This window comes from Panthera uncia, assembly GCF_023721935.1.
Source record: "Panthera uncia isolate 11264 chromosome A1 unlocalized genomic scaffold, Puncia_PCG_1.0 HiC_scaffold_16, whole genome shotgun sequence".
NCBI lineage: Eukaryota > Metazoa > Chordata > Mammalia > Carnivora > Felidae > Panthera > Panthera uncia.
The window spans coordinates 21,594,759-21,618,178 of record NW_026057576.1 but is presented as its reverse complement, the minus strand read 5'-3'; the positions used below and the strand labels follow the sequence as shown (position 1 = coordinate 21,618,178).

Here is a 23,420-nt window from a genome sequence, read left to right as displayed (position 1 = left end):
CTGGGTGGCGCAGTCGGTTAAGCGTCCGACTTCAGCCAGGTCACGATCTCGCGGTCCGGTCCGTGAGTTCGAGCCCCGCGTCAGGCTCTGGGCTGATGGCTCGGAGCCTGGAGCCTGTTTCCGATTCTGTGTCTCCCTCTCTCTCTGCCCCTCCCCCGTTCATGCTTTGTCTCTCTGTGTCCCAAAAATAAAAATAAAAAAATAAAATAAAAAAGAAAAAAAAAAAAAAAAAAAAAAGAGAGAATGTATATTTGCATATTTTTCCAAGTATATGGAAACAAATAATATTCCCTTCCTCTTTTAATAGGTCATGTACTCAGTACCCACCATATTCCAGGCACAGTTCTAAATGCAAGAGATACAGCAATGGGTAAATAAAGCTAAGATCCCCATCTCTGTGGAGTTTACCTTCTAATTGTAGTTTCAGGGAAAGAGAGGAAGTGAATAAGCAAGAAATACATTGTGCAGAAAAACATAGCAGGGAGGGCAGGGAGTACTGCTAGGGAAATAGGTGGTCAGGGAAAGACTCACTGAGGTGGTATTTGAGCAAAGCCTGCCAGGAGGTGAGGGAGTAAGTCATGCAACGATGGGAAGACACCCAGTGGAAAAGCCAGTGCGCCGAGATGGGAATACGCCTGTGTGTTTGACGAACAATAAGGCGTCATAGAAAAATGGACAATCGTAAGAGGAGTAAAAGCAAGAATCTCTCGTCATCTAATGCAAAGTGTATATTAAAGGCCTTTCCTCCCAAACATCCTATTTGTGTCTCACAGGTCCACAGTCTTTTCCTGCAATTCTGAGATCCAAAAGGCTTAAAAACCCAAGCGGTCTGTGCGTTTGTTTGGTGGCAAAAGTCATGTGACGTCAAACGTGTCTAAACTGGCATAGAGCTATTTACAGCCTTTTATCCTACTTAGTAGGAATACTCTTGTTTCACTACAAAAAAATATTAATACGTTGATTTTGGGAATCTAACCTAGGCCCTACTCAGGTATTACATATTAGGTGGTATAGGTACTAAACTCCAAAAACAGGACGACCTGTATCTCATACCAAGGGTTCCAGATAGGGGATTATCTTGAATTTCAGTAACATGATTTCTCAAAAACAGGGTGGAAAGTGGAATTCTCTCCTTCTAGAACAGCAACATGTTTGTTCCTGAAGGAAGAAAGGCAATCACACCTCAATGGACTGTATTTATTTTGGGATCTTACATGAAATGCATCTCTTAGGTCAAAGCAAAAAAGCAGCCTTTAGGATGCTAAAAGTTTTTAGTCTGGATGGTAGAAAATTGATCACTTCCAGGGATCTAGCATTCTAATAATAAAAACTCTTTAGAATAAAAAGGACAAATTCAAATTCATTTACTGATTTATTTCTCATTACAGTTTCTTGGTGCAAACGGTGGGGAGGAAGAACCTATATGTTGTAGTTCTAGTACCATCTGGATGATTTCATAGAAACTTGCCTCTCAAGGCGTATTTTTGTTTTTCATTTTTGGGACAGTGTACGTGGTATTGGTAACAATTCATTCAGTAGAATTTTCCTTTGGACTAAATATGTATTTTATGGGACAACAGGAAACCTTACCTTTAGAAATAGCATATTTCTACCACAAGTATAGTGTCTTACATAGAAATATATCTTGGTAATGCTGATAGTGTCTGGGATTTAAAACAATCTCTTTTAGTATGAACCTGGATAGTCTCATAAATCTTTTTTTGTGTCTGTTATTTTGGGAGTATGCTTATATACTAGCATTGAAATATAAAATAATGACAGTTTAATATGAAAGTTATGTTTATTCCACAGACTAACATCACTTACTTCCTCAATAGAAAACATGATTTTAACTGCATTTAGTGAAAGAAAATCAGTATGGTTTACATTTTTATGCTTTGACAAAGACTGAATTGAAAGTAACAGGTATGATTTATCATTTTTCTTTACAGTTTTCCCAGCCCGTCTTTTGTAGTAATAGCATGGGGAAGGCTAATAAGATAGACCAAAAAACAGACAAGACTATATAGTTTTTGTTGTTTGCTTTTCATTATCACTGGTCAGGAATCCTGCCTCTAAATAAAAATCAACAAGTCTGGTCCATAATGACTGACAATTTTTCAGGTCTCAGCTGAAAAATGACTCAGGTCAGTACATTAACCTTTACTTTTAAAAAGCTTTAAATGATATCTTCACAAACCTCTATTTGCAAATGACCATAATTCTTGTAAAATCTTAACCTTTCTCTGTGTAAGGTGTATTGGAATTATGCTGGAAGCACTAACTCACCGAACTTCTTGTGTGAGCAGAGAGGAAACAGAACATAGGGAAAGAAAATCTAAGAATAACTTCTGTAAAATGAAGGATCCATTAATTTATGATGTAGTGTCGTTATAAAAAATGTCCCTTTTCCCTCACAAAACCCTAACTGAACGGCAAGGTTTCTGGGGCTCTCCACTCATCTGTTAGAAATAAAGGAAAGAAAGTGTTATCCTCTGTATAGGAGTGTTGATGGCAAGCCTATCCTCCAGGATGAGAGAGAAAGCTCTGTTTTTTTCAGAGATGTATCCATGGGACTCATCCGTCATCTCTCAAACTGGTCTATGAGCCCCTTCTTGTTTGGAGTAAATGGTGATTCTCATACTTGGCTAAATATCAAGATTACTTGGGAAACTTTTCAAATATACTGAATCAGAATCTTTATGTTTGGTAAAAGTTCCATAGATTATTCTGTTGTACAAAGCGATAAGAACTGAGAGATATAGCAGCACAAACCTACACATAACAGAGCTTAGAAAATCTGGGTAAAAATCCATGCAGCCCTTCTTAATAACTTGTACTGTGGCAGCATGGGCTACTGACCCATTGTGGAGTTTGGTAAAAGGCAGGCCATTTTTTCATACCTCAGTAAACTCATCTGTTCCCTTTGAGTATTCCAGTTTTTACATGAAATGATTTCATAAAAGAAAGAAGCTTAAGACCCTGTCAGAAATAGGCAAGAAAGGAAGAGAAGGTTTCGGAAGACCTTGTGAAGATGTAAAGGCATTGGTCCGTTCCAGCTAGCATTGGAAGGTGAGGAGGAAAAGTCAGCAATGCAGGCTGCAACCGGTTGTCTAAATGCCTAAACTGACAGCTGTGGATAATAACCAGGTGTGAAGGTTTCTTTGATAGATAAAACAGCAAATCTAACAATGAAAACAAATGGTATATATGGCTAACTTCAAATAACAAATAACTGAATAAGACTATATAATTCCCAAAACTGGATTCTGATTAAGAACTAGAGGTCAAGGCCACTTTGCCTCTACCAGATAAGGTCTGCAAAAACAGATAAACCAAGATAAACGAAGGATTAAAAAGTGACCTCACCAATAAACAGTAGTCAGAGGCAATAATATGAACAGTAATTATGTTGTTTATATGCCATTTATGTTTTAGGGTGGGCTTTGCTATGATAGGTTATCTGAGTAACTGCTTCCAAAAATAAGCTTAATCAAATGGATTTGTATAAATGTATGAGATATAAAGTTGATATAATTTTGCTGCTTATTAGGGATAAAAAAACACAATTGTTCTATTATCTACAAATAAGCACTTTATTATCAAATAGTTCAGCATCAGAACAAGGTTTTTAATTCCAAAAGAGTTTTCTTTACATAATATCATATTGTGAAATACATACCACATTGTGAAACCCATGTTAGAGGAATCTGACACTACATCCTACATCCCGTTCCAGTTTTTCTTTTGCAGTTGGGTAACTTGTTTTGACCGAAAAAGTATAAATTTATCTCATTCTTCTTAATGCTGTCCATGAAATGTAAGTATGAGTTCCTTTTCAGCTAGTACTTTATAATTATTCTGTGCCAGGTTAAGAGAACTGTTTTATAGTGACATAAAACTCCACTACAAGAAAAACACATAATCATCTTTACATACACAGGCAAATCTCTCAACACAAAAAGAAAAGACATTATGCAATTATGTAAGGCAGATGAGCCCAGAAATAACATTCATTCAAAGACAGTACTTCATATTCAGTAATCCCGTATGAGAAATTAATGACTCAGAGTAAATAGAAAATTAAAATTAGCCCTTGGGACTTCGACAATTAAATTGTCAAGGCTGTTTGTGAATTCTAATTAATGCTCTAAGTTAGCCACTATTACTTAGAACCAGGTACCAGAAGAATATGAACCTCAATAGTGATGGGCTGTCTCAAATTTGTTTTTGTGCAATTTGTTATACCTTCATCCGGTATTCCACAAATAAAGCTGTTTTCAGGGCATACGTAAGATTTGTAATAAATGAATTGAGTGCCTATGTATGCAAGGCACCGTTCTGGATGCTGACAATGTACTGTCCAGCTCTCTATGTGATATCAGCCTGTTAAGAAGAGAAATTTGGCCAGGATAGCATATACTTAGACCAATGTACCAAAAATGCCCAACTTAAGGGACATGAAAGAGGAAATGGTAAATAAGACATTTTAATTTCTTTTCCCTTGACCTCAGTCACATCTGATCAGAGCACGGAATGCCTTGTACAGTAAACTTCAGACTTCAGCACAGGGCAGACTGACCACCACCTTCTTTTGACAGAACGTAAGTATTCAGCCAATTAAGGAAAAGTCATTCTCTGGCTTTTGCAGGGAAAATGGAAATACCAAAAATTCTTTCTTGCAGATGAGGATCAATTTTTAAAGGCTCCAACTCTGCTAGCTTTGCTGATAAAGTTCTTCAGAAGATCATGGTCCATTTCTGCAAAGCCTGAAGTTTGTGTTACTACCGTCAAATGATTTATGCAAAACCTGAAGCAGAATTCTTCTAAATCCTAGGAACAAAAACAAAAAATGCTTTAATAAATTTGTATATCCCAATGCAATGCAACACAGCATGAAAATTCCCAAGACACATAGGAAGGGACAAGCATTTGAAAGCCAATAGGAAGAATTGTTGGTACAGCAATACCTAAAGAATAGTTATAAAACTGTACAGCTAATGTGAATCCATGCTTGTAAACATTTAAATAACAGAGTAAAATATTCAAGTTCCTCCATACCAGCCAGTGCAAAGAATCAGATTTTTAATTCTCAGAAATAGGCACTACGTACCTTTCTCTAGTGACAGTATTTGTATTGTTCATTCCACTGTCAGTATTTGTTAAAATACTCCCCTTTTATATTGCCCTAGGAGCTGAAATGTTTCTAGATGAAAAGAGTTTTACTATATGTTAGGTACTACCCTAAGGCATTAGGTCTATGATTGTGAGCAAAACAAAGCCCCTGCCTTTCCTCAAGGAGCTTACTTTCTAGGAAACAGAAGGCTGGAAAGTAACCATACAAATAATTGACATAAATATGGAATCTGAAAAAGTCTTGAAAATGAAGCCCAGTCCTGGCAGAAACACTGTGTGCCCACGGCCTCATCACTGGAGATTAGGCACCAGCCTCCAGTATTATCACCATGACTTGCACAAACTAGCGAAGAGTTTGGCCTAGCCATGAAGTGTTCTGCATGTTGTAAGTGCCCAATATATTATAATGTTAATGAAAGACATTCACTATGCTTTTAATATCAATGTTTCAAGGTGGGTAAGATTTTTTTTAAATGTTAAGGGGAAAAAAAAAAATCTAGTGTTTAGAGAAATATACATCATGTAACAGGAAAAAAACAGAAGCAGCTGTATGAAAATGTTAATGTTCTCTGGTTTGATGAGTCATCTCCTTCCTCATACTTTTTTGTATCTTCCAAATTTTCTTTAATAAGCAGAAAAGAAGTTACAAACTTTTTTTTGCCCACCACTAAAATGTTCCTGTTTTTTGACCAGAGAGGATATCCTTATAACAAAAGGAAATCGACTCCAAGAAGAATGGGCTGCTTCCTAAAGATTTAGCTCTAAGACAGGTTTTCTTTCCTTTCTTTATTGTCAAAACAATACACAGTCACTGTAGAAAGTTCAGAAAAAAACAAGCAAAGATAGGAAATAAAAATCATCCATAATTCCACCAAAGATGACCTTTGAGTATATTTTTCAGTCTCTTTTTTTCTATGTAGATAATGAATGTCAGTCTTTTTAAAAACGGCTTTAAAAATTTTTTTTTTAATTGATGCTTTTAAAAATGTTCATTTTTCAATTAATGTATTTTGAGTTGCTGCATAGTTTCATAGTATAAACATTCTACAGTTTAAAGAAACCTCTACTGTTCATGTTGTCTTTTTCTAAATTTCAAAATTATAAGCAGTGTTGCAGTACAATTAGCCTTTGAAGCTAAATCTGTCTGAATCCACGAGTACTTCCTTAGGACAAATTCCTACAAGTGGATTCCTTAAAGAAGTACACCTTTAAAGCTTTCAATACATTTGGTACCAAGTGCCCCCACAATGACTGCCCCAATGCACACCCTTAGCAGCTGTTCAGGAGAACACATAATATTCTGAGCCTGCATTATCTCTAAGAATATATTCCCCAGTTTCACAAGTGAAAAATTATACCTTAGTTTCATTTATATTTTTCATTTATTCATAAATCCATTTTGTTCTTTGGTCCATTTTCCATCAAACTGCTAATATTTTCTTTTTGTTTTCTAAGAACTATATGTTAACTATGGTAAATGTGCTTCACCATATGCTGCAAATATTTTCCCCACTGTATCAACTTTTTAATTTTCTTGGTGGTAATTTCTGATGTCTAGATATGTTTTTCTTTCTGAAATCAGACCTATCAATCCTTTCCTTTTAAAAAAAATTTTTTTTTTAATCTTTACTTACTTTTGAGAGAGAGACAGCATGTGAGCAGGGGAGGAGCAGAGAGAGGGGGACACAGAATCCGAAGCAGGCTCTGAGCTGTCAGCACAGAGCTTGACACGGGGCTCGAACTCACAAACTACGAGATCATGACCTGAGCCGAAGTCAGACGCTCAACTGACTGAGCCACCCAGGTGCCCCTGTCAAGCCTTTCCTTTATTTAGGGCTTCTTCCTTGGAGCTCCACCCTAACATTATACAAATGGTCACTTTTTCTGGTACTTTTAGTTGGTTTACTTGTTTTAGTTTATTTTAGTTTATGAACTAAACACCTACCATTCTTTCCACAAGGTCAGCTAGTCGAAAGGGTGCTTTTCTTACCTGAGCATCATACTTCACAGCAGCTGAAAGCAGGGCAATGGCATTCTCCTCACAGATTCCTTGCTTGATAGTTTGTTGGCAGAGCTTTTTCAAACGATTTTCTCTATAAAAGGTAGCCAAATCCAGCAATCCTGGCAGGAAGAGATGTTTATTAGGGGGAGTGATTAGAAGCATCCCCATTAAACTCACTCAACCCTTCAAGCAATGATTGTTGATGTGGGAACTGAGCAAATACAATACACAAACAAGTAGCTGTGGAAAAGCAGACACACCGTGAAAATGGCTTTCATATTTCTCCTGTAAAGGCCGACCCCGCACTGTCACTTATTCTCCTGGGTCATTTCCATCAGCACATGGACACGTGTCCGTCTCTCATCAGTCTCCCCCATTTCTCTGTAAACCTGGGGAACATCCTCTCTGTTTGCTGTCTCCATTTTCTCCCTTCCCCTTCTCCCGCTAAGCCATTCCAGCAGAATCCCATCCCCTCCACTCCCGGATGTCACGAATGCTTCCATGGAGCCAAATCCAAGGGGCTGTTGTCTGGTTTGTCCTACTCAACATTTACACAGAATTTGACGTGGTTGGTGATGCTTCTCTTCTTGAAACTCTGTGTTACTTATGTTTTTCTTCTCCGTAATCCTCTTCAGTCTCTTGGCTCGGCCGTTCTTCCTAACTTCCAAATGTTTTGAGTGCCCCAGGGTTCAATCCTCAGATTCTAATTTCACTTATTTCCCTAAGTGACTTCCAGCACCAACCCTGCCCCTCAGTTTAAAATACCACCTGTAAATATTGATGAGTCCCGTTATATTATCCGTCAACTACTTTCACATAATTCACGACGGAGTGATTAACACATGTAAGTTAAGGATATGGCTATCTAAATCTCCATCAGGGGATTTGTTAATTAGCATACAGAATGCTAGAAACACTTTGTGAAAATACTTATGAAAGGAGCTGTGTCTGGATACAAGGCTTGGCTAGAAACACTGTGCGAGGCCTCCTGCCCTGGCATGAACAGGATGAGGCACCCCGAGACCAGCACGCCCCACGCTCAGAGAGGTACACTCACTAGCTCTACCTGCAGTCTGGGTTGTCATCTGATCAAAAGGTTAGCTGAATCCTCTGCCAGAAAATCATCACATCTACATCAAGCTAACCTGCAAAGTGCTTCCCAGGGGCCTAAGAGACAAAGAGGTGGGATTTCATCAATCTTAAAACATCAACCGTTTTTGCATCCATCTGCCACTGCGTCTTGCGTATGTAGGAGGGCCGGGTGCAAACTTGTTTTCATCGTAACCTGACCAATACTATCAAAATTACAGTGGCAAGGCCCATGGCCCAGTGAAGGATACTGAAATCTTCTGAAATCTTGAGACCTGTGATGGCTCATTTGTTTTTGGTCAGTTCTTGGCAACCCCAAATTCCTATCTCTAGTCCACACTCCAAACTGCAGAATCACATAAATGTGTTCTCCTGAGCTGCCCTCAGAGAAGATCCTGCCCTGAGCCCCTGCTCAAAACAGCCCAGATCTGCACCTCCTCCAGGCACAGTCCTCACCACAGTGGCCAAGAGCCAGGCATCCACTCCTAAACCACACTTTGGTTACCGGGGACTCTGGAATTCCCTACCTAGTTGGCCCTGAGGCCACTTACGTGGACATTTGCTCCCTTCCCGACCATGCCACCAATGTGCAGATGCCCAGCCCCGGCGGTGGCCTAGGTGAATGGAGCTTGGCCATGCAGGCTGGCGTGCCCACACATCCCTTGTGATGCAGGGTGTAGCTGGCAGTGGGTATAGAAAGATGGTAGGCCTGCCCTTCCAGTGCAGATGTCTAGTAAGCAACTCAAAACTCCTTTGCCTTCTCACACTCAAGGGCAAAACCTGTTGCTCTCCATCGTCCTCATCGTCTTGAATGCTACTTCCACGAACCCACCGACTCAGCCAAACAGCTTAGAGCAGTCGTTACTTCTGTTTTCCGCACACCCCAACGTGCCATCAGCCCCATTTTTAAAATACATCCAGAATAGGATCTGTTTCAACACCTCTGCCGCTGTGCCACCCTAATCCAGGGTATCGTCATCACCTTATACCTGAACCGTCATAATTACTATCTTTTAAAACACATCACTCCTGTCATGGAAGCTGCTGTGCCTCAGCCCCACCAGCACACAGACCTGTTCTCCCTTTCTTCCTCTACCACTTCCCCCAGCCTCTCATGTAGCACTTCCAGGACCCTTCCTTAAGAGACACTAGGATTTTCCCTTTGCCCCTTCGTCATCGTCCCTTCCTCCATCTTGCCAGTAATGCAAACGCGGTCCTGGACTATGAGCACAGGGGCCACACGCAGGGATGCCCTGCACTGTCTCCTTTAAACCACAGTTTTTAAAATGTTGTTGTTAAAGCAAATCCTAAATAACACAAGCCTCACGCTCAAAACCTTCCAAGGCTTTCCACCACACCAAGATTAAAACTCAAGCTCTTCACCGTGGCCCCCAAGGGTAGTCATGCTCTTGCCCACATCCCGTTGCCTGACCTAATTCTTACCGCACTGAGTCTCACTTCACTCCACCTGCCCTGGCCTTCTTCCTCTTCCTCCACAAATCTGTGCCTGTCTCAGACCTCTGCGCTCACTGTTTCCCAGAAGGCTCTTCCCTCGGGCATCTGCGCGGCTGTTCCCTCTTGCTTCCCCCCGCTCTCTGCTCCCTGTACTTCCTCACGGAGGCCTTCCATATTTGCTTGTTTAGGGCTGGTCTCCCTCATCTGAACACAAGCCCCCAGGGGCAAGGCCCTGGTCCGTCTCCTGCACAGACACTGAGAGGAGCTGTGGCACATGCTGGGCATAGGCACTAAATCATTTGTGGAAGAAAGGGAGGAAAACTGTAAAACTCCAGAAATCAGATTTTTGTTTACCTGAGGAAAATTAAATGCTGATCTGGTAAAAACCGATACTGGATTTATACATGTAAAAGGAATATTTAATTTAAAAATCTGAAGGCTGAGCTGTTTCTTTAGTTCCTTACAGAATTCCTTAATTCTCTTTGCCACCAGCTAACAATATTGCCAACAGCTGTGAACTGAAATGTAGTATGTCTGTTACTCTGTGCCCGTTTGATCTATGTGGCTTTTTTTTTTTTTTTTACTGTCCGTACCCCTGAGGCGCAGTGAACGCCCCACACTACCTTCAGGACAGAAGGCCCCAGAAGTCCCACAGCGTTCTGTCCCAAAGCCGTCTAGAGGGCAATTCCCGGTTATGGAGACCACAGGGCTTATTACTACTATGTGCATTTCATCTTCTTTCTAACGTAGACATCTCAGGGGCGGCAGATGTGGCTGCCGAACAGTCATGCGCATTCCTTACATACGGCAGTTACGGAAGAATGGCACCCGCTCCACAGTCTGACGGTTTGAGATCCACCAAGTCACCCTCTGTATGAAGCAGTAACCAGGGAAAAGAGTGTGGGTTGGACACAGAGAGAACTGTGTGTGCGATCGCCCTCACGGCCACTTCCACCCTGCGCGTTACTCAGCATCGTGCCCGTCTCTTGGGAGAGTGTGGTGGCGATTACCTACTGCCTCCTCGGGGGAAAGGCTGATGCTGTCTGTATACAGGTATTCCAGGAAGGCTCGGTAAACAGGATACGAAAACTCACTCATTTCTACAATATCATCCTCGTTGTCTTCCAATGAAGAACGAAAATGCTCACACCTGAATGAAGGAAGAAAGAGCATGTGAGGTCCTAGCTTCTGGGCGAGAGCAGACGACCCTCCTGAGGGACACATCCTTGTGGGGCTTCAAGGGGAACTGACAAGGAGAAAGGAAACACGGCGTGGCACAGGATTCTCCTCACACTGCACACCTCTGTGTCCCCATCCTGGTCCCTCGCTTCCTCTGCTGGCTGGAAGTGTAGTGACCACCACTTACTGGACGAGGCTGCAGATGGAAACCGGATGTAGCGGAGCTGACTCCGAGGTGTCATTTCTGCACCCCGTGCGCAGCGCGGCATTTATGGAAATTGGGTGGGTTTCTTTTCATAAACTGAGTCATTTTGTTTCTTTACCTCCTGCTATGGGTTGAATTGTGCCCCTCCACCCAAAATTCATATGCTGGTGCCCTAACCTTAGAATATAACAATAATTGGAGAAAGGATCTTTACAGAGGTAATCAAGTTAAAATGAGGTCATCAGGGTGGACATTAATCCAAGATGATGGGTGTCCTTATAAAAATGGGGAATTTGGATGCAGACATGCACACAGGGAGAACCCCACGTAAAGACTGGAGTGGTCAATCATGCCCCAAGCTAAGGAATGCCGAAGATTGCCAGCAAGCCACCAGAAGCTGGGAGAGAGGCATGAATTCTCCCTTGGGAGGAACGCATCCCGCCAATACCTTGATCTTGGACTTCTGCCTCCAGAGCTGTTGTTGAAGCCACTCAGTGTATGGCACTTTGTTACAGCTGCCCTAGCAAACTAATGCCCCTGTCTCTTTTATGAAGGTTTAGGGGCTATAGTAGGAGTGAAGGAATGTTGGACAGCACAACCAAAGAGGCGTACTTGAGACTAAAATGCCATACTGAGTTTGTGATTCATTGTAGCAGGATTTAAATATCTGTTACACAACAACATGATGGTTTTTAAAATCATTATGCTAAGAGAAGGAAGCCAGGCACAAAAGAATACAGACTATATGATTCCATTAACATAAATTTCTAGAAAATGCTAACGAATCTATAGTGACTGAAAGAAAATCAGTGCTTGCCCCAGGGCTGATGCATGAGGGACCTTTGAGGGATGACAGGAATGTTCTATGTCTTGATATAGGGCCGTGGTTTCACAGCATAAATATATGTCAAAGCTCCTCAAACTGCACACTTCAAATGGATGCAGCTCGTTGCTCAAAAATGATGCCTCAATAAATCTGAATTTTAAAATCTCGGTGTTAATTTTACCCCAGACCTTGCTGCCTTGCAAAAGCCTTACCTTCTCTTTTTCCCAAGCATCTAAAAGTTCACTGTCCCACAACTGACAAGGAAAGCGACGAAGCTCGGGTCCTGGGCAGGAAGCCCAGGTGGCAGCCAGCCGCTCTGACGCCGGGCTGGACAGACCACCTGCAAAGTGTCTAAGGAAGCCCGTAGCCGTTTACTCTCTCCCCCACAGGCCCCGGTGGTTCTCGTTTCCCGTGTCCTGTGTTTCCCCGGCTGCACTGCACGCTCGCAAGGGTGAAATCAGCCTTACGTTATCTTCATAACTACTGAAGTGCCTCCTCTAGTTCTGTGAACACTTAGAAAATCATGTTTATCTCAAGTCTCAACGTAAATGACTCCTTACCTAATTTTGAGAAGGACTTTATGTGCATAAATGTACTTTCCGTCCACCAGGAATTTCAGGTCTGCTGTACTGGGGTTGTCAAATTCCCTCTTGAGCGACTCTGCCACTGTCAGGTGGTCATCAGGTTCTACAGAGGAACACAAATGTTTCCAGGCTTAAGGACAGACACAGTAGAAATGCAGGCCAGAATACAACATCGCTCTTGTGACACTCAGGAAAATACCCGAAATAAATGGCTGAGTGGTGCTTTCTTTCCCCTAAATACAGATTTTCACGTCTCTGTAATCATTAAGGGTAAGAGCCTCACACACATCTCCTTGTAAACCTGACAGAACAACTAAAAAGTCCCAAACCGCCCCCTCAATGAAATTTTTGAATGTTTGAGTAAATAGACTAGCTAAAAATAAAAGAGAATAGTTTTTCAGGAACACTAAAAAGCAGTCAAATGAAACAGCTTTTAATTTAGTATGTGATCCTGGTTTCTGATACTTTCAAGAAAAATTAATCCATCAAATCAGTTTCCTTTCACAGGAGCCCATTAGCGAGAAAATATATGATTCTGCACCTAAAAAGTCCTTTTACTATCACCGGGGTTGTCTTGCTAGTTTTCACCCAAATGGGCAGAGACCACTCACCCACGGACAGGAGGCGCCAAGAGACAGCAGGAGTGGCGAAGCAGGCGAACACGTCGTCGGTGCAGGAGAAGTGCGTGAGGTGAGGCAGGATCACGGACTGGCCCCGGCACTGGCCCCACATGTACACGTGCCCGCCCTGGGTCTTGGCAGCCGAAGTGTGGGCCGAGTGGCAGGCCGCAATCTCTATAATTCTAGGTTCACAAATAAATGCCAAGTGAACGTGGCAAACAGGAGAAGAAACAAGTTGATTTCTCCTTCCCTTAACTTTAACGGATTTCAAAAACAAAACGAGACTTAATCTAGATTTTCAGGCACGAAACAGTTATTTAGGTTTAAGCTATCCTTCAATGGCACAACTCATAAAGATCTACCTGTTACCACTTCCAGCCCGTAGGCCTACAAAAATATATACTGTCCCGTGGTGAAATGCAAAAACAATCCAAGGGTAAAGGCCAAAACAAACAAAACAGTGATAAAGACTTGGGCTACTTAACCCAGGTCTTGATCCAGTATCAAGAAATATTTTCATTAAAACTTTACCGATTTTAGTGTTAGATGCAGCATGCTGTGGGCCACCCCAATTCACACTGCAAACAGTAAGGTCAGTAGTTCTAACTCATAGGACTCTATCTTTGAGAGCCCAAGAGAGCAGTTTTCTGATAAGTTCACAATTGCCAGGGAGGTAGTTCTCAGAATACTTCCTAATAGCCCTGTTTTTGTTGATTTAGAAATAATTAACTTTCTCTAAGAATAAGCCACTGTACAGATTCACAAAAGAGAGTAAACTATTTTACCCAAAGTGAGGTTGCCATCTTGATTTTGCCCACAGCAGGCAGTGGCACCAAGATCCTCAGTGACTTAGGCTCAGAGCTTCAGAGTCATCTTTGACTTCTCCCTCCTCACTTTTTTCAGAATATCCAATTGACAAATAACATAGATTCTCTCTTTGTTAATTTCTCCCATCTGCCACTAGGCCAGGCACAGCCCATATCTGACTCCAAAGCAACAGCCTCCGTGGTCTCCATGCCTTAAGACTCTCTTTTCCGATCCAAATCACACAAGGCTGGCAGGTTAACAATCCTCTGAAAACAGCATCCTCGTCGGTACTCTCAAACCTTCCGTGGCTTCCCACAAGATAAAATCCAGATGTGTGACATCAAGACCTTCCATAATTTGTCTTGCGCCTGTATCCAATCCTCTTTCAAATCACATTTACCTACATACCCTATGTTCCAACAAACAGATGTACTCACTGCCCCTCAACATTTTTCCTCACAAAGTCCTTGTGCAGGAATGCTCTTTCCTTTCTCTCTGCCTTAGAAATCCTGCCCATCTTCCAAGGCTCAGCTCAAATGGCCCCAGAGGAAGAGGTCTCTTTCTCACCTGCACTCTCGCCATTCATCCCATCCACACCACTCCAGCCTGGCCCTTAACTTCTCAGGGAGGTATGTCTCACCTACTCTGCTAGATTATAAGTTCCTGGCAGGCTAAATCACTGGCTTATTTCTCTCTCCCCAAGTGTCTTTCTCTCCCCAGTAAGGTGTCTGATTAAGCACAATTTTTAGGTTATTTTATTGACTAACTGGGAAGGACAGAACAACACAGAGCGACTGAGGGATGGGAAGACCCCACTGACAGCCTAGCAATTGGAGGGTGGAGACACCCCTCCACTGCCTGTTTTAATCGGCCGTTTCCCAGACAAGGAGGGAAGATGGTCATCATGCAAGCTGAACACTGCCGTGGTGGCTTGCCTCAGAAGGCTGAGGTGTACTGTTTTCATGTGCGGTCCCAATCATTTCGGGGATTCATTCAAGGGCAGCTCTTAGCTCTTGAAGATGGGAGTACCACACAAGAAGCTATGCTGTACCACGGTGGAGAGCCTGGATGCTGGGGTCAAACACACCGAGGGCCACATCCTAGCTCTACCACTGGGCTGTGTGACGGCGTAAATGTTCCCAAGCCTCTGTTCCATCACATTGCAAGCTAGTACATACAAATTAAATGATAAAATGTTAAACACCAAGCACAGAGTCTGGTGTACAAAGTGTAGCCAGCAGTAGAGGCTTAACAGGTTTACTACTTCTTGGCATTTTAAGTGACAAAGCCTCCCTCACACAGAGACTATATTTCCAATGATCAATTCAGACAGTGAGACCTTCCCTATTTGCATGGTCAAGTCAGTGAATGGGCCCAAACCTCTAATATGTGCTTTTTACAAAAGAATCTTCCTTGCCCACACAGGGAATATTGCCAATCCTATTTGGCTTCTCAATAAGCATATCCTTCTCAATAAAGAGAAGGCAAGGAAATGGAATAAATGCATTTGTTCAAAGAAAAGGCATCTGTTCAAAGAAAAGGCCATCCACCCTCACGCATTACACCAAATGTGAGGGCAGCAACACACTTCATTTTACATGGCTTGGTGCGAGGGGCAGGGCACAGGGCTGAGGGCCAGACAGCAGCCTATGGAGGCCAAGGTACTTAAACACTTATCATCTATTTTATCATCTTAAAAAAAAAAAGTGAGGAGAGCAGAATCCAGGTAGCAATCCTTTCACAGCCTTGTGAGTAAATGAAATCAGCTACGGCAGAGTGCACACTCAAAACCAGTTTCTTCTGGTGACTGAAGTGTTTACCAGTGGCTGCAGGAACTCTGGGAAACCACTTAAAATCACAGATAGCCTCTCTCTTCCCTGATGATGTTCTATGAAAAATGTAACTGATGGGAACATAACAGTGTCCTTCTGGGCTCAACTACCCAACATCAGAAAACCAAAATAATTTAATTCCTGCATTCACTTCTGAAATATCTTTACTAGCCTCCGTGGAAAGGAAGTAGCCTTTGCCTTCACAGGAGGAGGGAACACTGCTTGGTGGAGGAAGGCTGGAACAGACACAGCACAGGGGTCAAGATGCAGAAGGCTGTGGAGCAGTGGCCTTCCCTTAACGTGGCCTCGTGAAGTTTACCTGGAACACCTAGCGGCACACGGGAAGTCAGGGGTGGGGCACGGGCTTGGCTGACGGCAGCAGCTGCTACAGGAACAAGAGTGGAGAAAGTTTAGAGGGAACCTTCAAGTCTAAGCTTGGGACCCAACCAACTGCCAACGCATCCAGCTGTTGCCTAAGGTCATCTGTTCTTAAATCTGATTCATACCAAGAAGCAAAATTCTGAAGCTCAGATTTTCCAGTCTAATATGCAACAGACGATGACTATAAACTGAGCTAAACTTTACTGTCAGAATGTCTGGCATATTTCACATTTTATTTTGTAGCCATGCTTAATGAAAAAAAAAAAGTACTAGACATTCATAATAAATGAGTTTTGTGTCACCTCAATGGAATGATCCCCAACGACTGCAGCTTAATGGCTGTGAAGTACTAGAAATGAAAAAGCAGAGAGTGAGGAAGAATATAAAACAGAAAACAATGAGGAGAGGAAAAAAGGTAATTTGTGAGACAGAAGAAGAATGGAGAAGAAATAGTAATAATAAAAAGATCCAGAGCAGTGATTCCCAAGCCTGGTTTTGTAAGAGGCCAACATACTACCAATTATCAAGGTGTCACAAAATTCCCAAAAATTCAAGGCAAAGTTAGCTTTAAATCAATTTAACTTCAACTATGCTTTTATGGAACTTTAAGAACAAAGATAAATGCTGGTAAATCAAAGTACTGAGACTTCAGAAAGATTGGGAATGACTGGGTTAGAGAGAAGAGAATTACTTTAGTCGTTAAAATTACTTTTATGTGAACATAAATTGCTAACAAATGTCATTAGCATTCTTCATCATAGATCTCTGTGGGAAAAATTTTTAAAAGGTTTTCCTTGGGTTGTCGTTTAAGCAAAGGATCCAATGTACACAGATATTCACTTTCCACTTCTGTAAACAGGTAACCAGGACCTGAAGATCCACCCCACCCTACATTCAATCCTTTTGTTTCTAATTAGTCAAACTTCCCCGAAATGGGCCCCAAGAGTCAGAAGTGAGTTCTTGAGAGATAAGTCATAACATATCTGCAAATTTCAGTCGCTGAAAAGGGTGGGTACGTGCAAAACAAGTCCCAGCAGACTTACAAATTCCTCCCTCGCAATATTGGTGTGATGGAGAGCCTGCAAGCTCAGGGGTTACCACAGCGAATTCAGGCATGGAAAACAGAAAAGTAGGAATATTGCATTCAAAACATTCAGCCATGATTTCTGTAGCCCAAATAATGACTACATGGACAACAGCGAGTGTGCAAGTGTGGAGCTATTTCCACTTTTTTTGCATTTATAATTCAAAATTTGAAAAAAGTTAGTTTTTTTAAAACCTTAAGTTTTTAAAATAAACAAGCAATACTCTCAAGTACCACGTAAGGAGTTGGCACTCAACATAACTCCCCTGCCCTTCTTTTCTGCCTCTTTTTCCTTCTTCCCCAAGCTGTCCTACACTCTGGCCTAGCATGATGGGAGTGGGAAGACCTGGTGCTCATCCTGGGACGACCAGGGACCAGCAGAGCAATGTGGGGCAAGCTGCTGGTGGGCAGACAGTAGTGGATTTGGCAAGTCCAGGGACGAGGAGTTCAAATTTACAGAAAGTGTGATAGCACCATAAAAATGGTAAAGGGCTATACAAACATGTTTTGATTTGATCCTTTATTTGATCCTTTAACACTTTACTGTTTGTCTAAATACTAAATGTCCCTACTGACCCAATTTGCTAAACTGAAGCATTTTCGTGATTACTCAAAGCCTCAAGACTGTCCCTTCTCTTTTCACTGAGGAGCCCTGAACTACCTAAACGGGGGTGGCAATGGCACGGCTGCACACATCTAGTACATTCCCACCAGTTCCTGACCTCCATTCCCTCTCCTTCTCCCCAATCCTTATGAGGTCCAGGTTCTTATTCTAAGATTTTGGGGGAAAAAAACAAAAATAGGTTTTTTTTAAAACCTATTTAACATAGGTTAAACAAAATTAGCCAGGTTTATAATACTCACATGAAAATCAAGGGGGTTGAAAATGACAATTTGGTTCTTCACTTTTATTGTTAAATATTCCAACAGGAAAATATGAAAGAATTGCATACAAATGCAAGATAATCTATATATCCATATGCTTACTTTGAAATCAGATATAACAAAAATTAGTATGTACAATAAAAATGAAAATAGCAGTATTCATTCCTACAATGATTATAAACCTGGTTTAACAGACACAATAATGAATATTTTTGTCCTATACTACTGTGTCAAGAGATAAGAGTGAAAAGGCAGTGCTATGGCCATGTTTGAGACATTCAAAGGGCTTTCAAAAGTAGTAGGATAACTGGAAGAAAATTTTGGATATGTTAATTACTTGACACAACCTTGCAAACAAGTGAGCAAAACTAAGTCTTAATTTTCTAACCACTATACTCTGCCTCATAGTGATAGCTTGGGAGCTAAAATCATGAGATGGTCTTATCCTTTCAACTGGCAAATTTTACACGTAGCTGAGTGAATGGCTTTATAATCTATCTGAGGTACTTTTGTTTTTCTAAGCCACAGAAAATCCACCTCAAGCATCATCAACTTCCTCTTAATGTAAAACAGAAAACAAGGAGGAGGAAAAGGTAATTTGTGAGGGAGAGGTATAATGTAGAACAGCTGTGGGAGGCTTAGTCCTTGTTGTTTGTGTACAGTAGCTGAAATAGGGGTAAATGAAAGTAGAGTATTTAACATACAAACTCCCCAAGGGTTCAAAAGCCAATTTTAAAGAGGAATGAATGCTCTGGTGAAAGACTATTCTAATATTAGCAGTAAGTTTCCCCACAATTCTGTATCACGTCCAAGTTCTGTTTAATCACTAAAGAACATGCAAGTTGTTTTGAAAATGCACATATTACCTGTCCTTTTCCACAACGACAGGTGCAGGATAGGACTGGTTACTTTTATTGCCAGTGCCCAACTGGCCGTAAGAATTTGCACCCCAAGCATACACTTGGCCTTCATCTGTTAACACTAATGTGTGCGCATAGCCACAGGCAACCTGGAAAGAGGAAAACCAAATCCACTTAGGCCTGCAAATATGCTTTCACGAGATAGGTTAAGAATCAAAGATGTAAAAAAAAAAAAAAAAAGAAGAAGAAGAAGAAGAAAAAGAGGCAGCCTGCCCAGAGAGACCAACATTGAGGTAACCTATATTAGTCCAGAACTAGCTCAGCCCACATGTGGCCAAAACGGCCGTTAAGATCAACATGATTTCCTTCAGTGACATGAGTCTGGTTTATTCAGCTTTCATATGGCATTCATTATGCTCACAGAGATCAAGGGGTGTGAAGTGAATATGAAATACACTTTTATTTTTTAAGAATTACTTTCCTTTTTTTTTTTTTTTGTAAAACATGTTTAATGTGAAATACCATAAAAAAAGTATAAATATGAAAGTAATCTCAAGATCAGGATTTTTTTCTATATATACACACACACACACACATACAGTACAGAAACACGTGCCATGTCTCCATGCACCATGTCTGTATCTTCATTTTTATATAACATCACATAGCACTATTTCCATATCATTAAAAATCCTTTGTAAGCATCATTTCCATTCATGTAGATTTTGTATAATTTATTTAATCACTAACTTATTATTTGATTAAATTATGCTATATCTATTATTTATTTATTAAAGTTGATATTTTTTTCTTTTCTTTCTTTCCCTCTTTATCCTCCCTCCCTCCCTCGCTTCCTTCCTCTTTTGCTATATCTCTCCACTAATCCTGTGTCTTTCTTTTTTGTTCCTTAAATATCCCTGGAAGAAAATTACAGAACAAAGGGTATGAATATTTTCAAGGCTCCTGATATATGCTGCCAAAGTTTCCCTGGAAAAGATTGTAACAATTTACATTCCAAAAGCTAGGTATGAGAGTGGCCTAGAAACAGAATTTCCTGATGAACATCTACAACTTTACTCAGGGAAACAGAGCTTTGGTTTTTAGTTCAATAAAGAAAACATCAAGCAGCTAAACTTTTCATCTGCCAAGAAAACTGTGTACATTGGCATCTTTGCCACGAAAGACGTAAAACCAGGCACACACAGACCCCTGTGGACGTACCCGCTGGACACGAATGCCTTGCAAAGCCGATATTCTACAGGGGGTTGGCTGGTTGCCACTACTGCCAAGTCCAAGCTGCCCATTTCCATTGTAACCCCAGACATAGACCTGAGAGAAAACCAGAGACTCAGTCCCACGAAAGACACATGCAAGCAAGCTCTCTGCTGTGAGAAACACGCCACCGATCAGGCGAATGGGTTTTTTTTCTAAACAACATATGAAATAACTTTCTTACCTCGCCAGTGTTCACCACTGCCATTGAACACATCTGCCCACATGCTATGTTCACAACTACTTTATTCTGTAAGCAGCCTGTGACTCTTCGAGGGATTGGCTGATTGGCTGTTGATCCAGATCCTACCTGCCCGGAGTTATTATAACCCCAGGCAAATACCTGGGGATCAATAAATGAAACACATTAACTTAAAAAGTATCTCAATTAGAAATTAACATGTACTCATAATGCCTCATCTTTGTTTTCAAAATGCTTGATATCCATAAATTCTCACAACATAGAGAAGTTTTTGTAAAATTCATTCTTACAAAATTTACAATACTTTATAAAATTGGGTTATTGGTATTATCTGTACAAATAACAATAATGATCATCAAATATATAATATTTATCCAAATATCTACTTGGCTTCAGCCATACTTTCCAGCATTTTAGGGCTTTTCTTTTTGCAAATAAAACCCTTGAGTATATAGCAATATAGAAAGAACATTACAACCTTTTAAATTCTGCAGTTATAGAAATCCTTACTACATAAAGGTACACTTAATGATGTAACCACCATGATTATGAACTGCTAACAAGAATAAGGTTGAATTTGAGGGAGGTGGTTATTTTAATCAAATGACCATGTTTCCAAGATGGCTGTAACAATCCATATAATCTTACTGAAAAAAATCAATGAGATTTACACTAACTATTCTCACCTCTCCATCAGATGTTAGCACCAAAGAATGGTAAGACCCACAGGCAACTTCAGTGACTTGTTTGTTTGACAAATTAGTAGAAATATGACAGGGCATTAAACCATGATTAGTTGTCCCATTGCCCAGCTGGCTGTAAGCATTATGACCCCAGGTAAAGACTTCTCCTTCTGAAAATAAAAAGAAATAAAACCAGCTTTCAAAACATCTACTTCATTATATGAACATATATATTGCATCCTTCTACAAATGAAAACTAAAAATTCATGTGCAAATGATAATTGATTTCCCTATCCCACCAAACTCATTCCATAAGAGAATACACTTGGAAAATTTGAGATACTCTATCTCAAAGCAACAAGATGAAATTTAAATGGATGAGTTAAAATAGCTGGCAGATAGGTTGTAAATAAACAGCAGAGAAATGCTACTAAGAATAATAGGAAAAAACATCAGATTGAAAGTCAAGACACTGTAGGTCATTTAATTTCCCTGGGCCTATTTTCTTATCTATAAAATGATCAAGTTAATTTTTAAAATATTTGTTATATATTTCTTATGTGGTATAATATATATTCAGAAAAGTTCATAAGATATATATGCAGTTTTATAAATAATTATAAAGCACACACCCATGTATCACCACTCAGGTCAAGAAATATAACCTTATGATCACTCCAAAAGCTCCCCATATATAATCCACAATAAGAGAATTTAGTTTTTCCTGTTTTTGAACTGTAAATAAATGGAACCATACAGTATATACTCCTTGTGCTTGTATTTTCTACCATATTATCTCTGGGTGCTACATGCCAGATAATTTCTTCTGATCTTCCAGTTTACTAATTTTCTCTTTTGATATGCCCAAACTGCTATTAAACTTGCCCAAGGAGTTTTCATTTTGATAATTATATTGTGTATTTCATTCTTTTTCAAATCCTCTTTGATCTCTGCAGGTCTTCAAGCTGGTTTTTTATTTTTTCAAACATAATAAATATAGTCATCTTGTACCTGGTAACAGCTGATACTTAGTATTCAGTGTTTGCTATCTTTTTTGCTGGTTCTCATTCATGGTGCCTTGTTCCCTTGTGTACCTGGTTATCTTTTACTATGTGCTGCTAATTGCCATTGAAAACTCATTTTGCAATGGCATTATATTTCTTCAGGCCTAGGATGAAATGAAGGTGCCTTCCTCTAGAAAGGATCCACATTAACTTCTGTCATGCCACTAAGGCACTTAAAGGTACTTCTTTAATAAATCCAAGGCTTGAGATTTCTTGGACTACCAGTCTGATGTGAATTGGAATACGAATCCATGATTACAACCCTTCAGGGAGAGGTTTTCTTTCTTTCTTTTTTCCTCCTTGCTTTTCTCACAGGCAAGGATTCTTCTGTTCAGTGCCTTAGAGATGGAAGAGCTGGCCCATTCTTGCCCCCAGAGCCTAGCCCTTGGTGTTCCTAGCCTAATGGGCTAGATGTCTGACCCATGACCCCTTCACCTTGTGAGTACACCAAACCACAACTCATTTAGGTGGGGGAAGCAGATGCCCTTAAGGCAAAACTAGCTTTAAGTTCCCCTTTAACCTTAGTTCATACTTTCTCTTGAATCCGATCCAGTAATTCCTCGCTGCCTTGTTAGTGCTTTGATGCCTTTATGGAAAAAAATTAAATATTTTATCTAGAATTTTTAGTTGTTTCCAGTGAAGAAGTGGTCCCAATAATCTAGCCTATTACTGGCAACCAAAATTCCCTAAAATTTATGTGAAATAAGTATACAACACAGTATTTATAAACTTTATTTTCAATTCAAAGAATACTAATGAAATGAACACCTAGCTTAAGAAAAGACTAAGGTATGATTTAATTATAATGTCTTATTAGTCTGAATTCATGAAACAGCCATTAGTCTATTATTCGTGGTAATTATATTTCAGCCATCAGTCATTATTCATGGTAAGAATCCCAGTGTGCTAGGAGTCAGAGAACATCTTGGACTTAGCTGCAGTGTCTTAGTTCATAGATCAGAGATCTCAAATTCAAAAAGTCCAGAGTGAGTTAATTTTAATGCAAAATAATTAAACTTATGAAGTGTAAACAAAAGGGGTTTACTGGGCTTATAGCACTGTCATTCTCACATCGAAAGTGCCAATAACTGCTAGATTCCATCTGCTCCATACCTTACTCTGATACTCAGACATGTTCATATTTCACATTGTCCAAAGCACAGTCAAGTTCACAGGACAGAGCCGGAAACTCCTACCCAATCAAGAAGTATGTTCTCGATTTAACGGGTGGTCCCAAATCTTATTTCTCAACAA

At 40.5% G+C, this 23,420-nt stretch overlaps 1 protein-coding gene and 1 long non-coding RNA gene across 11 annotated transcripts in view; one reads left to right on the top strand and one right to left on the bottom strand.

Annotated features, from left to right (window-relative positions):
- Positions 1 to 231: 231 nt before the first annotated feature.
- LOC125933772 (uncharacterized) lies at positions 232 to 4,157 on the top strand. Its single transcript, XR_007461097.1, has 2 exons — positions 232 to 1,926; positions 2,940 to 4,157. It is a non-coding gene; the product is annotated as an uncharacterized LOC125933772 (long non-coding RNA).
- RCBTB2 (RCC1 and BTB domain containing protein 2) overlaps positions 3,611 to 23,420 on the bottom strand; it is a 53,809-nt gene continuing 33,999 nt past the window's right edge. For 8 of the 10 annotated variants that reach the window (XM_049646908.1, XM_049646910.1, XM_049646905.1 and 5 more), the window contains 10 exons: positions 21,106 to 21,272; positions 20,402 to 20,560; positions 20,167 to 20,274; positions 18,952 to 19,094; positions 16,055 to 16,120; positions 13,088 to 13,278; positions 12,453 to 12,579; positions 10,693 to 10,832; positions 7,127 to 7,257; positions 3,611 to 4,833 (listed from right to left, as the gene is read on the bottom strand). In XM_049646908.1, coding sequence (XP_049502865.1) covers positions 4,693 to 4,833; positions 7,127 to 7,257; positions 10,693 to 10,832; positions 12,453 to 12,579; positions 13,088 to 13,278; positions 16,055 to 16,120; positions 18,952 to 19,094; positions 20,167 to 20,274; positions 20,402 to 20,560; positions 21,106 to 21,272 — 1,373 coding nt within the window. In that variant the 3' untranslated portion in view covers positions 3,611 to 4,692. Of the gene's footprint in view, positions 4,834 to 7,126; positions 7,258 to 10,692; positions 10,833 to 12,452; positions 12,580 to 13,087; positions 13,279 to 16,054; positions 16,121 to 18,951; positions 19,095 to 20,166; positions 20,275 to 20,401; positions 20,561 to 21,105; positions 21,273 to 23,420 lie in introns of those variants that run through there. The other 2 variants (XM_049646911.1, XM_049646914.1) reach the window with 2 other exon arrangements.